Here is a 15,563-nt window from a genome sequence, read left to right as displayed (position 1 = left end):
GTTCGAACCTCGCGAGTGCGGGATCGTGGATGCGCACTGCTGAGGAGTTCCATAATAGGACGAAACGGCCTCCTAGTGCTTCCAGGTTTTCCATGATGTTCTAGCTTCAATAGACTCACGCTTTCAACTATGAAAATAAAAATAGCAGTTTATGGTTAGTGAAGAATCAGCATTTCAGCAATAAAAGGATCTATCTAAAAGTACTGTATCTATAGTCTGTGATGGAAAAGTGATTGCTTACTTTTTATTGTTAAATTATTTAAATACGGAATATTTGCAAAGAAATAAAGAATTTTCATATCGATTTTAAGTCCATTACGTATTTGATATAGGGTTATGTTATTGATGTTTTTTAATACTGCATTTTTAAAGTTTCGCTTAGAAAATGTAACTCACTCGATTATTTTTTGAACGTTGTATATATATATGGAGATAGAGAAAACAGCTTTGATGGAGCTATGTACTTACTAGTCTCATACATCTTGGTCCATTGATAAATTTAAATAAAACAAGAATAACAAGATTATCAGAAAAAGAAACATGATTTCATTATATTTCACAGTTTTTATTTCGGCTATAAATGGCTGACTTATATTATTATTTACATTTATTTATATTACTAGAATCAACGTTTTACACAACTTAGTCAATGATGTTTAGTAACAACATATGTAACATAACAGTCAAGTTTCATTGAGATAATAATGGAGTTGTTTTTCTATATCAAAGGCGAATGGATTAAGTAAATGACAAAGCTTATAACAACACAATTATTTTGCCATGGCAACGAGAGGTTAACCATACTTCCCTTCTATATCGAAAGGTCAGGCCCTAATTCCACTGACATTGACTCACGACGCTAAATTACAATGTTATTCTTATATTAACTGCCTGTTTTAACTAACACTCATTTGTTGGAAACTTTTCGTATTTGTTTGTTTCATTATAATTATTTGTGACATCACCCACTTCTTTACACGAATTCATGTTCAACTACTAATCGGTCTTAATGATTATGTTAAATATGTTGTTACTTATGTTTTTCTCTGTGACATATCTAACTAAATGTTATTGACTAAGGTGTGTAAAATTTTATTTCTAATATTATAACTAATGTAACTGGTAGTATAACTAGCTCATTTACAGCTGATGTAAAACTTTGAGATTTATTAATCACTTTAAAATCCAATCATAATGTAAGAAAGTGTTAAATCAGTTGAAGTCATAAGTAATTTATATTTTTTTAAAGTAGGAATAAACTGAGGGTTAGTAATTCTGGTGATCATTGATAATTATTTCACTATTTAAGGTGTATAATTAGCTTTATAACACAGAATTTATGCTTTAACCGATAAGTTACCAAACTCTTTATCTTTCAGAGGTTGCTTATCCTCATTTCTTTCAAGTCACTTGAGATACACTTTGATTTAGTTTCATGCATATCTTTGTAGTGAGATGTACACAGAATGTAGGAAATTTAAACATTATTTTGTACAAAACAGCTTTTGTTAGATAAATTATTCTTAATAGATCCACTCTACCTACCGTGTTTGATTTCTGAATTCATAAGGTTGAATTAAACTTACTGGTTGAAAAGCACCAATCAAGCCAAATTGATAGTTTGAATAAAAGATTAATGATCAAAAATGGATAGTGGCTAGCAGTAGAATCCAGGATGCGCGTTTCGTCCTATTTAGGACTCGTCAGCTAAATGTACCTGCATCTCAGAGTTGATGTTCACTCTGGGACTTGAACCCAATACCGTTCTCTTCAAATGCCATCACGTTATCCACTGCTAGCCACTATCCATCTTTGTTAAGAACGCCTGTAAATTAAGGCAATATTGAGGCGATACGCACAGTATGAATATATGCTAATAAGAGACTGACCAGTTGCAGTCCTAAACATCAACAGGAAGATTCAAACAAACAATACTAAGTGAATTTAAAAAATTAATAATTTATGATTTCGTAATTTTATTTTTCAATACATATATCATTAGTACTCATTGTATTCATATAGTGAATAGTATCACTTATTATATTAGGTGAACACTGAACATTTTGTCAATCTAGTAAGTTTGAAACGTTTCACAAAATAAATAAACTACTTTCGTTTATCACGTATATATTTAATTGTTTGAACTAAATTTAATCTGTTTTGAGAATGAAGCTTATATTTACCAATATTATGTCTTATATGATATTCAGATTTTCTTATGTTTAATGATGTCATTATGGTCTGCTAGCCTGATTGATTTTTATGGACTATACAGCAGGTATACAATCAAAACTTACATACTACTAAAATACTATACACTAATTTGAAAAAAGTAATAAGTTATGTAAGCTCTTATTTAAGACATTAATTCAATAAATAAACAACAACATTTACAGATCCATAGTATAGTGTTATCTCTTCTACAAGATAAGATTCTTATAATACATGATTGTGGTCTTATCAAGACTCTTTTGATTAACATGAAACAAACACTATAACAGTTTATCTGTCTATCTATATATAGTTGCTATATTCCAATGAATAGAAAAATTATATTTCTGTACGTTTCGTGACTTAATGTAAGCTACTTCTTCAGAGTAAATAAATAAACACAAGTTTCATTAGTAAAACGAAAACAATGCAGAAACAGTTTATCTATTGAATTAATCAACTAATTGAATTATTATCATACTGATTATGAAAAAAAGGTATTACACGTAAACAGTGGATAACACTTATTTCTCAATTATTATTATTTTTTCCGCTTTATAATAACCACATATTCTGTCCAATTTGATTAGTCATCTCTCTCTCAGTATATTGATATTAATTGAAATATATGTGTTTACCTATACTGTCTCAATTTTTGTTTACTTTTTTAATTTGTTGCTTAACCTTCTGTATTCGCTAAAGGAATAGGTTAAATTATTGAATTACGGTTTAGCTAATGTTGCGCCTACTGTTGATAATGTTATTTGTATATTCTAATTTGAAGAGTCATTTATATGTTCTTATTTATTAAGTATCAATCACAGCTTGATATATATATATATATATATATATATATATAGGAGTGTTGAAAATCCAGAAAGACTAGTAGATTTATTGCTTTCCTTTTTTCTTCCTGTCTTCCTAGTGCGCACTGTCTTCCTAGTGCGCAATATGTTCACGTGAATGCTTCACTCTGTAAAAATTCATCAATGTGTAGGTGTGTTCACAGAAACCTAGATAAATAAACAAATAAATAGAAACACACACACGTGTATTAATCTCTCTTCTTCATTTGAATTGTCCTGTATTCTCTTTCTCTCTCTTACTACAGATTCTTTACTTACAGTAATAATAGCAGTGATTATTGTTATATTAAGTTCGATTTTTACTTCTGTTATGCAACAATTATACGTTTCTTTTGGTTTTGCTTCACATGCTGACCGTCACTCGATTGTTCGTTTGTTCACAGTTTTTTTTCTTTTATTTTCTCATATTTTAGGAAAATGTTTATCGGTGGCCTCAGTCCTACTACAACGTCTGGTAAGTTGAGTCTTCCTACAACTAATGCTGGATATTTATTATATATATGTTTGTGATGAAAAAGTATCTGATTCTTCTCTTCTCCATTTTCTCCTTACTTGTTAAACCAAAATTCTGTGGTGGTTTTAACTTTTACCGTTGTTGTCATTGTTAAAGGAATCCTATCGACAACCAATCCTTCTTTGTGTTTTATATCTTATATTCCTTCGCATGCATGTTCATATTCTCATAAACATCAAGTCATAACAAATCAAGATAAATAAAGAGACCTATATACATTTAAAGCAATTAGTCCCTTTCATAGATTTCGATAGTGAAATAGGAAGACGAAGATTATCAGAACTATGTGATATATTAGCGCCATATATTTCAAACAATCTGACCACACAAATAATTGTTAAGAACAGTCATTAACATGGCATATTATGCAGCAAAGATCATTATCAAAGAAAACAACAAGGTTCATGCTTCATGAAAAACCTAAAAGACAAAAAAATGATTGTGCCACATCCCACTGTGTTTACCAATTTAAATATATGCGTAGTCACACCTACATAAAGAGGTGTAATCGTGATCTCAAAATTAGGATGTGTGTACATGTACCTAAATGATTGCAGAAATAAGTAGAATCAAATGACCCAATAAGAGTAGAAAATAAACATCTAACATCCACTATTGCCAAACACATAATTGTAACAGTCATGAGATTGATCTTAACTCGGCTTTTGTGGTGTTGTACATAAGTGTAAAAGGGCGTATACTAAAGTTTATTGAAGCCTTAGCCATACGAAAATTCAAACCCCCTTTGTGTATTCAAAAACAGTTTGTTCTCACCTTAAACCTACCCTGATAATATTACTTATTATATAGAGTGATTAGGTTTCAAATTGTTTTCACATTATTTCTTTATTATCCTTGTCTCCTCTTACCCTCCATTTCCAGTCTAGTTGACCTTTTGTTTTTATATATAAATGTTCTTAACAAGTATATGCGTGATCAGATTGTTCGAAATGTATTGCGCTAATATATCGCATAGTGAGATAAGATGGTGGTTGGAGGTGGTCAACAGGAAACCCTGGACCCGGGTTTCGTGCTACTTGGCACTCGTCAGCAAGGTGTACCTGTAATCTTGAGGGCACTCTCTAAAACTAATGGGCCTTTTTACAAGTTTGAACATAAGTAGGTTTCTATCAGTATACCTATTTTCAAAATCTCCTCCTTATGAAAATAATTGAGAGTGAATAAAAGCAAAATCAATGAATGTTTTTTTAATTAGATATAACTACATTTTTGTATAGTTGCACATGGTATTTTATGTAAGATATACCAACTTTGTGAACACAATGATGACACTTTAATTCTTCGACAAAATGTACTTCATAGTTTCTTTATTCAGGTTAATATCACTCCATATTTGAACTTTGACATATTCAGCCATTATGTACCGAAACAGAAAAATTGTATTCAGTATACTTCATTTTAAATCATCTTTTTTTCTTTGAGGATAATGTAATATAATGCATATACGAGTAATAGTGTATATTTTGATGTTGTATACTTGTATCTTCCCATTGTTATTTAGGACTGCAATTGATCATTCTCTTGTTGGCATATGTGCATCCTCTGTTGACTGCCTCGATATTGCCTGAAGTCACAAGCTTTATAAGCAAAGATGGATAGTGGCTAGCATTGCACACACAGGTGGCTATCAGGATTCAGTAGCTAAGTGGATAACGTGATGGCGTTTGAAGCGAACGATGCTGGGTTCGATTCTCAGGGTGAACATCAACTCTGAAATACAGGTACATCCAGCTGACGAGTCCCAAATAGGACAAAACGCGCATCCTGGATTCCACTGCTATCCACTATCCATCTTTGCTTATAAAGTATATATTTTGATTTGAAAATATACTTCCTAATACATGCTAAAGGAGGGGGTTTTGTGGAGATTTTAGTAATTTTATATAGTTGAAATCATGAGTCAGTTGAAGCTAGACCACCATGGAAAACCTGAAAGGATATCTATAAAATCCAAAGAAACACGTCTTGTTTGAATCAGTTGCAAGTAATGCATGCTAATTCATAATGTTAATACTATTTTAACATTCGATATTATTTCAAAATTGCATATTTACTTCTAGGATGTGAATTAAAGCAATTAAACAATATTAATTATCAGAAGGGGTTTTGTGGAGATTTAGTATTTATCATAGTTGAAAGCGTGAGTCAATTGAAGCTAGACTACAATGGAAAACCTGGAAACACTGGACGGCCGTTTCGTCCTATTATGGGACTCCTCAGCAGTGCGCATCCATGGTGGTCTAGCTTCAATTGACTCACGCTTTCAACTATGATAAATTAAACAATAATCAGTTATTTTCCCATCATTCATCGCTTAGTAAGATGACTAATGTTAGGAGATAAAACTATGTTTGTCTAATAACCTTTCATTTTATTTATTTTGGTTGGTAACTTTAAAACTGTCTGTTAAATGTCAAAAGTTCATCATCATAGTGATTTCGTTGTTGTTGATAAAGATAATTTGTTTACTCAATGACATTCAATGATTTGTTGGATATTCTGCGATATTTATGATTATATTATTTTTAATTATACAATGAAAGGAAACACACAGGAAACCAATAGTAGGTAGTAAAATTTATCTTAATTTAGTTAAAGACTTTTGCTGGTATTGAGCTTGCCTAACTGGAAAACTCAATTGAGGAAGTGTGATTGTCATTCTGTACAACATTTTCAGCACTAATTTCTAGTGAAATTTTATTTGAAGTAGACTCTGACGATGTTATCTATAACAACAATGAGTGCCTTGAAGCTAAACTTTTTAGCTCAGTGACCATAAGTTCATCGTTATTCTTAAACATGATTTTACTTAAATATTCATTATTTCAGATATCTCATCTTCGTACGAAAATGAACTTTAATGATACATTTGAACACTATGTATACTTTTAATCAACAATACACATTTTAATTATTTTACTTTGTAGAGGGTTTACGGGACTATTTTCAAAAATACGGTGAGCTTAGGGAATATATGATTATGCGTGATCCTCTCACAAAAAGATCAAGGTAAAATACAGTGTAAAATATATTTATATCTTGCTTATTTGAATATTTATCTTTATTCTTATCATGTTTTTATGATTATATTACCAATAGTGTATCTTCACAGACTTCACGTCCTCAATAGACCAGTGAAAATTATCAGGCATGAATATACAGTAACCATATCTCAAAATCTGTTATAGAAATATATTTTATTGCGATCACAAGTCAACCTCAGTTAAACAGTCATTGAAATCCAAAAAACTCTGGAATCTGACTTTTCAACCATTTCCCTATTTAGGTGAATCTGAGCCACATAAAACATGACTTTTTCAAACTAATTTTAAGTAACTGACTTCTCAATGTGTAGATATAACTTTAAAGCTGAAAACTATATAAAAAGTATTCAATTTTTAAACACTTGATCGTTATCCTTAATTAAACAACAATACCTATGTAATCCGTCATTCTTCATGACATTTTAAAAGTTTGTTACCTCAGCTAAGAACCTGTAGTTATTCTATCTTTTATTGCTTGTCCATATACACTGAGATAGGAGTTTTCGTAACACCGAATGAAATCAAACAACTTTTGGGAAGCAGAAATATGAATTCTATTTACTAATCATTAAAAACTCTTTTGAAGTAAAACTATAAATAGTAATTCACTAACCTATTTATTTGGTTTTCATTTCCTTTTTTATAGAGGTTTTGGATTTATTACCTTTTCTGATCCAGTGTGTGTGGAAAAAGTCCTTGAAACAGCTCCACATATTTTGGACTATAAAAAGGTATTCTCTAACGTTTCTAATCAGATTTTTGTCATTATAATAATTTTAGTAAGATAAATTATTATGACGTTTTATGATGTTCATTCTTAAGACAATGGATTTGTAAGCAGTTTCAATCACGTTAAGACCAGATGTAATTGGGTCTTACGTCGATCATGACTGACTGGAATAAATAAATAAATCTAACAGCAATATTTTTTTTAGGTTAACTTACTCGCAATACCTTGTTATGAACTACATACTCTGACCACTGTAAATATGATCATAAATGTGTCCATGAGGTGTTTAATGATGTTTGTTTGATAAACTGAATAAAGTCAAATGCTCTTATTTATTAAATAATATTCTGAGTAGTTCAGTAGACAAGCATTTATCATTGACAATGGGATTCTTGATATTCAAATTGTCAATATTAGTAATCTTGGAACATTTGTAACCAGTTATTTAGTGTTTTTTTTGGCTTAAAAGTCTTCCAGATGATTCGCTTTTTTTATGTATACTATCTTTAGGTTAGATATGTCCCTTATGAGTCAGTTATATTATGAGAAGTTTGTTAAACTTGCTACTACATTTCCGGAATTCCTGATATACTACTTTATTATTGTTATAGACACCTTTTATGAGTGTTTATGTTGAAAAATGTTTCTGAATAAATTAATTGACTATTCATAGAGAGTCTAGGAAAATATCAAAGGTTACTGAATTGATCTAAGCAGGCAATCAACGTGCATAATTCAGATCTTCTTTTTTTGTTTTTTAGTTTCTCTCCAGTAAATGATATCTGACTAATGGTTTATTATGCTTTCTAAACATAATTAGTTATGAATAATTAATGTTCGATGCACTATGTATATCATAAATTTTCTATGTGATAAACTATCCAGATCATGAACTGTGAAAAGTATTTGTATAAATAATCAAGCTTTTTAATACCAAGCTATTTAACTTTATTTCTACTTTTGTTCATGATTAATTTCTATTTGTGTAAAGGCGAAAATTCTTACAATAATTATAACATTAACTTGTTTATAGTTGTAAGTGAATAAAAGTCTATGGACTCTATGGACAAATAAAGACTGTAAAGTCGCATTACTTTTCCGTCAGTTTAAGATCTATTATATTATTATGTTTATACATTGACAAAGTATGTGAATATGTAAACAAACAAAGTAGATGTTTTTCTTGTTATGATATAAGACATAAGGAAAAGATTTTATATTTAGGTATTCATACATGAATATTGATTGTGTAAGAGATTACTTACTTACTCCTGTTACTCCCAATAGAGCATAGGCCGCCGACTAGCATTCTTCAACCCACTCTGTCCTGGGCCTTCCTTTCTAGTTCTATCCAATTTTTGTTCATTCTTCTTAAGTCTGTCTCCAGTTCTCGGCGTAATGTGTTCTTTGGTCTTCCTCTTCTCCTTTGGCCTTCAGGACTCCATGTTAGGGCTTATCTTGTGACGCAGTTGGGTGATCTGTATGAGAGATTACTTTCTTGTTAATTATTATCTTTCTCTCAATAGTTGAGATCATGAGTCAGTTGAAGCTAGACCACCATGGAAAACCTGGAAGCACTGGAAGGCCGTTTCGTCCTATTGTGGGACTCCTCAACATTGCACATCCACGATGCCGCCTCGCGAGATTCAAACCCAGGACCCATCAGTCTTACGCGCGAACGCGAGGCGGGATTGTGGATGCGCACTTCCGAGGAGTCCTGCAACAGGACGAGACAGCTGTCCAGTGCTTCCAGGTTTCCCATGATGATTTAGCTTCAATTGATTCATGATTTCAACTATTAAAAAAGATTACTATAATAGCCACAAAACCCCTTCTGATATTATTATTCTTTTAAATTCTTTTATTCCGACTACCTTGACTAATTATTTTAGTCAACATTATACTCCTAAATACTATTCTAATATATTTATAGTGGAATTTCGCAATGTAAAAAAATATTAATCAAGTAATGACTAGACAGGACTCACTAAGAAATACTGTGTTCATAAGTGAAGAGTATAGTTTATGTGGTTCAAGGGAATATAAACTAAGGTTTAACACCAGCCGGGTTTAATGAGAAAAGTGTCTACTGTCCTTAATTAACTAAGGCTCTTGTATCACTTGAAACGGCTCCTCTCAGTATTGCAGTCAATAATATTACCAATGAGATGTTCAACTAAAGTCTAAACTCTTAGAAGATTGTAATACATACACTACGTAAAGTGATATACAGTTGTGATTTCTTTTCATTCATTTAAATATTTCAAATCATTATTTGACATTTTAGATTGATCCAAAACTTGCTGTTCCTCGTAAATCTGGTCAAAATACAAAAGTAAGTACATTTTATATCTTAAATACTAATTCTTAATGTAGTTTTAGTCTTAATCTATTTACTTTCCAAGCATATACACATATATATCTTATTTATCACTGGTTTTTCCATTAGCTTGTATTTACTTTCCTATACACGTTAAAATGACTTGATACTTTTCAATGAATAAACAAAAACCTTCTCATCATAATATTGAATTATTGTTTATGATATAGAATAAGCTTAATATAATAGATATTCGTATACTAAGGGATAATAGACAACCATAGAATTGTGTTTCTGTTAATTGATTGGAGTTGTATATCTTTTAAATAAGAGTTAATTTATGCTTTTACTAAATTAGTATCCATTTGTCAAAGGGGGAAACTATAAAATGAAATATATTGTTCGTTTTTTTTAATATTAAAACAATATAAATGGGAAAAAATTAATTCTGATTTTATGATTAAACTTAAACTAGATAATTACTTTCTTTTTTGTTACAGTAATTGTCATTCAATGGATGCCTAGTTTTTTTTATTTTATTCTCATCATATTCCATTCGAGTCTAGAAATTATTATTCTAAAGGACTAAATTAACACTTGAATAAATCATGCATAAATTTTATAGGAGTTCTATCTTATGTTTATATTCTTGAATACTTCTACATATATTTGCACTGACAAAATTAACGATGCAGATTATCTATGTAATTGAGATTATGAATCGATCAATGTTAGACAACCATTGAAAACCTGGAAGAATTGGATGGTTGTTTTGTCCTAGTATAGGGTTCCCAGTAGTGCGCATCCACGATTCCTCAGGCGGGATTCGAACCCAGTACCTTTGGTCTCGCGCGCGAACACCTAACCTCTAGATCATTGAGCTGGCATCTAACTATGTTACTGTCTAACTTCAACCAATCCACGATATTACGTACCCGTCCTCCTGGGTTCGATTCCCTCTTGCGGGACCGTGGATGCGCACTACTGAGGAGTCCCATACTAAAACAGAACGGCCATTCAGTGCTTCCAGGTTAGGTTTCCAATGGGTTTTTTTTAACATTTATTGATTCATGATCTCAATAGAAACTGAACAATCTCCATAACCCTATACTGGTAATTATCTATTTAAGTCAAATTACATCGTGAAAAGTCTAGTCACATGTTCATACACATTGGTTGTTTGGATCTTCTCACTGATGTTTAGGACAGCAATCAATCAGTCTCATATTGGCATATGTGTATCCTGTGAGGATTGCCCCGGTATTATCAATCACAAACATTTTAGGCAGAGATGGTGGCTAGCAGTGGTACTCGTCATTGGGATGTACTTGCATTCGAGGACTTGAACCCAGTACGATTCGCTTCAAACGCCATCGCGTTGCCCACTTAGCTACTGAGTTCAAATAGCCACTGGCTTGTGAAATGGGGTGAATTTTATTTTTAGTTTGTATATATATGTATTGGTGGTTTGGACCTTCCCATTTATCTTTAGGACTACAAATGATCAAAATAAAGTACTAAGCTTTCACACAGCAATTCGATCGATAGGATTTACTTACCATTAAGATTTACGCATCACATTAGTTGCTACTAAGTTATGTATATAATTGCTTTTGATAATAGAATCATTTTTTGATCCACTGGTAATCGTAATATTCCTTCAATGAATAATATTTTAACATTGAAAATGAATTGTTGTTTATAATCTGATATTATTTTTATACAAACAAAAGAATGACATTCTTGACATTTCCTGTAAATAAATCTAGTTGAATTTTTTAATTTAATATCCTAAAAGAAGCAAAAATGCGATATTTCAAGCCAATAATAATAATTTAATAAATACTAAGGACCAAAGGAATCTTGACAAATGTTTGTTTCCATTCCGAAACTTTAAAGACATTACTCACGTCCGTAATGAAACACAAATAAAACAGCCAACCTGCACCCATCAAAAAAGTAGGTCAGAACAACAGTCAGTGATTCTACTGACCGATGATACGTGTTTGTTTGATCGTCACTAACTTTCCATAGACCCCCTGTTACACCAGCAAACATCTTTGTTGAGGTAGATAGTGGTTTGAGATACGTAATGCATGAATCATCTACGTCAGTTAATCATGATTCACAATATTACCAACCAATTTTCCATCCTTGTCTAGTGTTGTACGCTTAACCGCAACGCTGCTCACTCGATGGTCCTAACATAGATGAGTAATGCTTTGAATTGATCGTTGATCAAACGCTATCAGTATACGAATTTCCTCAACTTTTAGGGCCCATGTTTCACAGCAGCAAAGTCACATGGAATAAACCGCTACCCAGTATATACGCCTATTCGTTGGTGGAAGGACACTTATTCTAAACCACACGTGACACATTTTGGAAAAATCCAAATAAGTTTTGTAAATCTGTACAGAAATTTCGTCAAACACGAACTCATCAGGACTTTCAAGACAAGTAACGTGATTGATGTGGTGAACTGCTTTACTCCTTACCATTATTTTAATATTTGACTCAGTCCAGTATTTCAGAAGCACTTTGGATTCGGTGAGGGGAAACGCACTTCAAAAATGTCTGTTCTGTTGCTCAAGGAGATCAGAAAGCTCTGCATTTTTCCAGTACTCACCAAACCGAAGTATCTCATCTGGGTGTTCTTTGTCAACAAACATACATCCTAAAAAGAGACCAATTCCTAAAAAGTTAACTAACGAAGCCGCTAATAGTTTGGGGCGATGGATCGTTATGTTAAGTCTTGTGTTTATTTTCGTAGAGTTTTGATCAGACTGTGTGGTATGTATTGGGGACAGCACAGGTTTTACGTAAAGAATCACTCAACATTATAAATGATGTTCAAAATGTTAACTTTCAAAATCTAAGTTTATAGTTGGAATATGCAAATTACCACACTTATATTTGATGATAATTTTTTCTGCTTATTGTTTCGAAGGTACTTGATTTACTAAACTAGTTATTTCCCAACAAATTCACTTAAATGCATGTTTTTTATACTGACACTAATTCGTTACTTATACTTATTATTGACTATTATGTGAATGCTATCTAACCATAAAATTCACTTTGTTTTAATAAATATGTTGTGAAATTGACCTACAAATAACCTAATTTTATGTTATAATATATTTTACACTATCCACAAACTACCATAAATTATACAGATAAAGAGATTCATTGTAATGAATTACCTTGGGCAAATTGAAATGTTATTTGAAAAAGAGTTATCAAATTTTCAGAAAAGGAATTATGCTATAATACTGTATGTCATAGTGCACCTGACGGCAGAAACATTAAATTTAGTAACTATATGAAGAATAGAGGTTTAATAACCGAAACACTCAACTAGGAATCAAGAGGTTACGTATTCGAAACTTATACTAACTACTTGAGTTTGAATGGTTACGCTAGCCTTCAGATAGATACTAGGTTTCTAAGGCGAGATCAAACATTGTGCATTCGATAAATGCGTTATACTAATTGTCCACAAATACCAGTATATGATACTCGCCCTCAGGACTCTAAACTTGACTTATATTGTATTTAGAACGTAATGTTTCCGTGTTAATTCTATAGATTTGAATTTCAAGTCTTAGTCTGAACTACTGTCAACTAGAGAATCAGCAAACACTAGAGATCACAAGATATTTGATTCGTTCTAATTTAATACTCGAACAGTAAAAATGCATGAAGGTAGAGCTGCTAACAGAAACATAATTCATTGTCCATTCTCTATTATTTGGTTGTATACATAAACCATCTCATGAAAAGACTACAATGCAATATATTCTGAATAGTTACAATAAACATTAAAGTTATAATAATAATATAATCTAATTACAATGGGGATAATATTAGTTTTTAATTCGTCTTCATACCTTCTCAAGTTTACATTGGTCATCTATTGTTATTTCATTGTTATATCTTGTGGCCGAGTGGATGCCCAGTTAATGTATGACATGATAAGACCGCCAGTCAGAGAGCAGTGAATTATCGATTGGAACAGTGATACACGAAAACCGTACGAGCAGTCTAGAGTGCTTATCGATCCTGCTTCTGCCTAGCCCAGCCAGTTAAGTCCAGAACACCAATAACAGCCTCTGTGGTATGAATCCTTATATTTCAAACATACTGAGTTTATATACCAAACAGACTGACTACATCGTACCAATAAAATAGAAAATACCATCTGTACAAGATTTAGCCAAGTGTGTCTGTGAATGTGGGAGGCAGCAATTAATAAACTAAGGATAACTCAAGAATGTTAAATCGTACAATAATAGTCTATAGGTCAAAATAAAGCTTATAACAAGTAGAACACGAGTATGAATAGTTTAGTTATTAAACAATTATACGATAATAAATATATGCATAATACTGGTCCGTAAATGGATCACAAAGTTACCATTCACTATTGTTATCCGGACACAACAATTACACTGTATACAAGATGATTATCTCTAAGTTAATTTAAATCACATAATTCTGTCTATCAGTCAAATATTTACACGTTATGTTTATACTGAGTTGAAGACATTCGATCATCTCACATCTCAACAAAAAACAAACACTGAATAAGTAGTATGAATCTATTTCATAAATCTGAACCAAAAAAAGTCATCAAATATCTTTTTTTATTATTATTCAAATCATTGTTATTTGTTTAAGTTAATTTATCACGAATCTAAAACAAAAAAAAAACAATCATTCTCTCGTCAATATTTTACTTATGATAATTAATTTTGACATATATCAATTGAATAAACCAAATAATTACTATGGTAACTTGATGACCCTATAAACAATATGTAATAAATGATTTATCAACTCACACTTCATCGTTGTTAAACGTTTTTCTTCTTCTTTGTTTTTCATTTCGATTGACATTTCTGCTTTTATTTAGATTTTTTTGTGATTAGTTCAATAATGGTTTTATTCATCAGTTCAATTGGTGATTGTCTAGCCATATGTGAGATGTTTTTCTTTGTTTTTTTTAAGAACACATTGTAAAATAATGTGACTAAAGAAAATTCTAGTTTATGACGGATAGAAAGACAGATAATGGAGGAATATAAAGATAAATAAATATTGTCGATGAATAAAAGTGGCGCCAATTGCTAGTGTTTTCAGATACCATTTATTCACTCGTAAAGGAATGACTATATTGTATTTAAACAAGAAAAGAAAATCTTCCAGTGTTATTTAGTTATCTGTTTATTTAGAAAAGACTTTGATGAACACAACCTTAACAATTGAAAACTCAATGTAAAATATTTGAGTGATTGAAATAGAAATAAAGGTGTGTAAATTTTTTAAATGTTCTTTTACTCAGTTATTTTGAGCTATATTTATCGAATCATCTACCTTTGTTTGACGATATCCTAATGATTTATAGTTTCATTCTCTTAAATACTCAACAGTATGGATGAGGAAGGTAGTTGTTTAAATCTTAAATAACTGGATCTTAGCCCATCTGTATAAAATAGACTGTAAGATAAACATTAATTAACCGTGTACAATGATCTGTGAGAAGCCACTAGACTCCATATTCTTCAAAGACCAGAAGCTATAGCGGTATCAACTAAAAGAAGCAGGTTTTCGATTAACAAGTCTGCAACTATCAGAAAGGGTTTTGTGGAGATTTAGTATTTTCATAGTTGAAAGCGTGAGTCAGTTGAAGCTACACCACCATGGAAAACGTGGAAGCACTGGACGCCCGTTTCGTCCTGTTATGCGACTCCTCAGCGGTGCCCGCGAGATTCGAACCCAGGACCTACCAGCTTCGTGGATGCGCACTGCTGAGGAGTCCCATAATAGGACGAAACGGCCGTTCAGTACTTCC

At 31.7% G+C, this 15,563-nt stretch overlaps 1 protein-coding gene and 1 non-coding gene across 2 annotated transcripts in view; both read left to right on the top strand.

The window, feature by feature from the left end:
* The window catches only part of Smp_154730 (rna-binding protein musashi-related), a gene marked incomplete at both ends in the record, with an annotated part of 72,290 nt that overhangs the window by 24,536 nt on the left and 32,191 nt on the right, over positions 1-15,563 (top strand). The window contains 4 exons of the mRNA XM_018794837.1: positions 3,491-3,531; positions 6,540-6,621; positions 7,303-7,387; positions 9,674-9,721. Of these exons, the coding sequence (XP_018649209.1) occupies positions 3,491-3,531; positions 6,540-6,621; positions 7,303-7,387; positions 9,674-9,721 (256 nt within the window). The remainder of the gene's footprint in view (positions 1-3,490; positions 3,532-6,539; positions 6,622-7,302; positions 7,388-9,673; positions 9,722-15,563) is intronic.
* On the top strand, positions 1,788-1,859 carry Smp_tRNA_00625_Pseudo_TTG.1.1. Its single transcript has one exon. It is a non-coding gene (tRNA).

This window comes from Schistosoma mansoni, chromosome 1, assembly GCF_000237925.1.
Source record: "Schistosoma mansoni strain Puerto Rico chromosome 1, complete genome".
In the NCBI taxonomy this organism is placed as follows: Eukaryota; Metazoa; Platyhelminthes; class Trematoda; order Strigeidida; family Schistosomatidae; genus Schistosoma; species Schistosoma mansoni.
The sequence above is the reverse complement of the archived record's forward strand: the minus strand, read 5'-3'. Positions and strand labels throughout refer to the sequence as shown.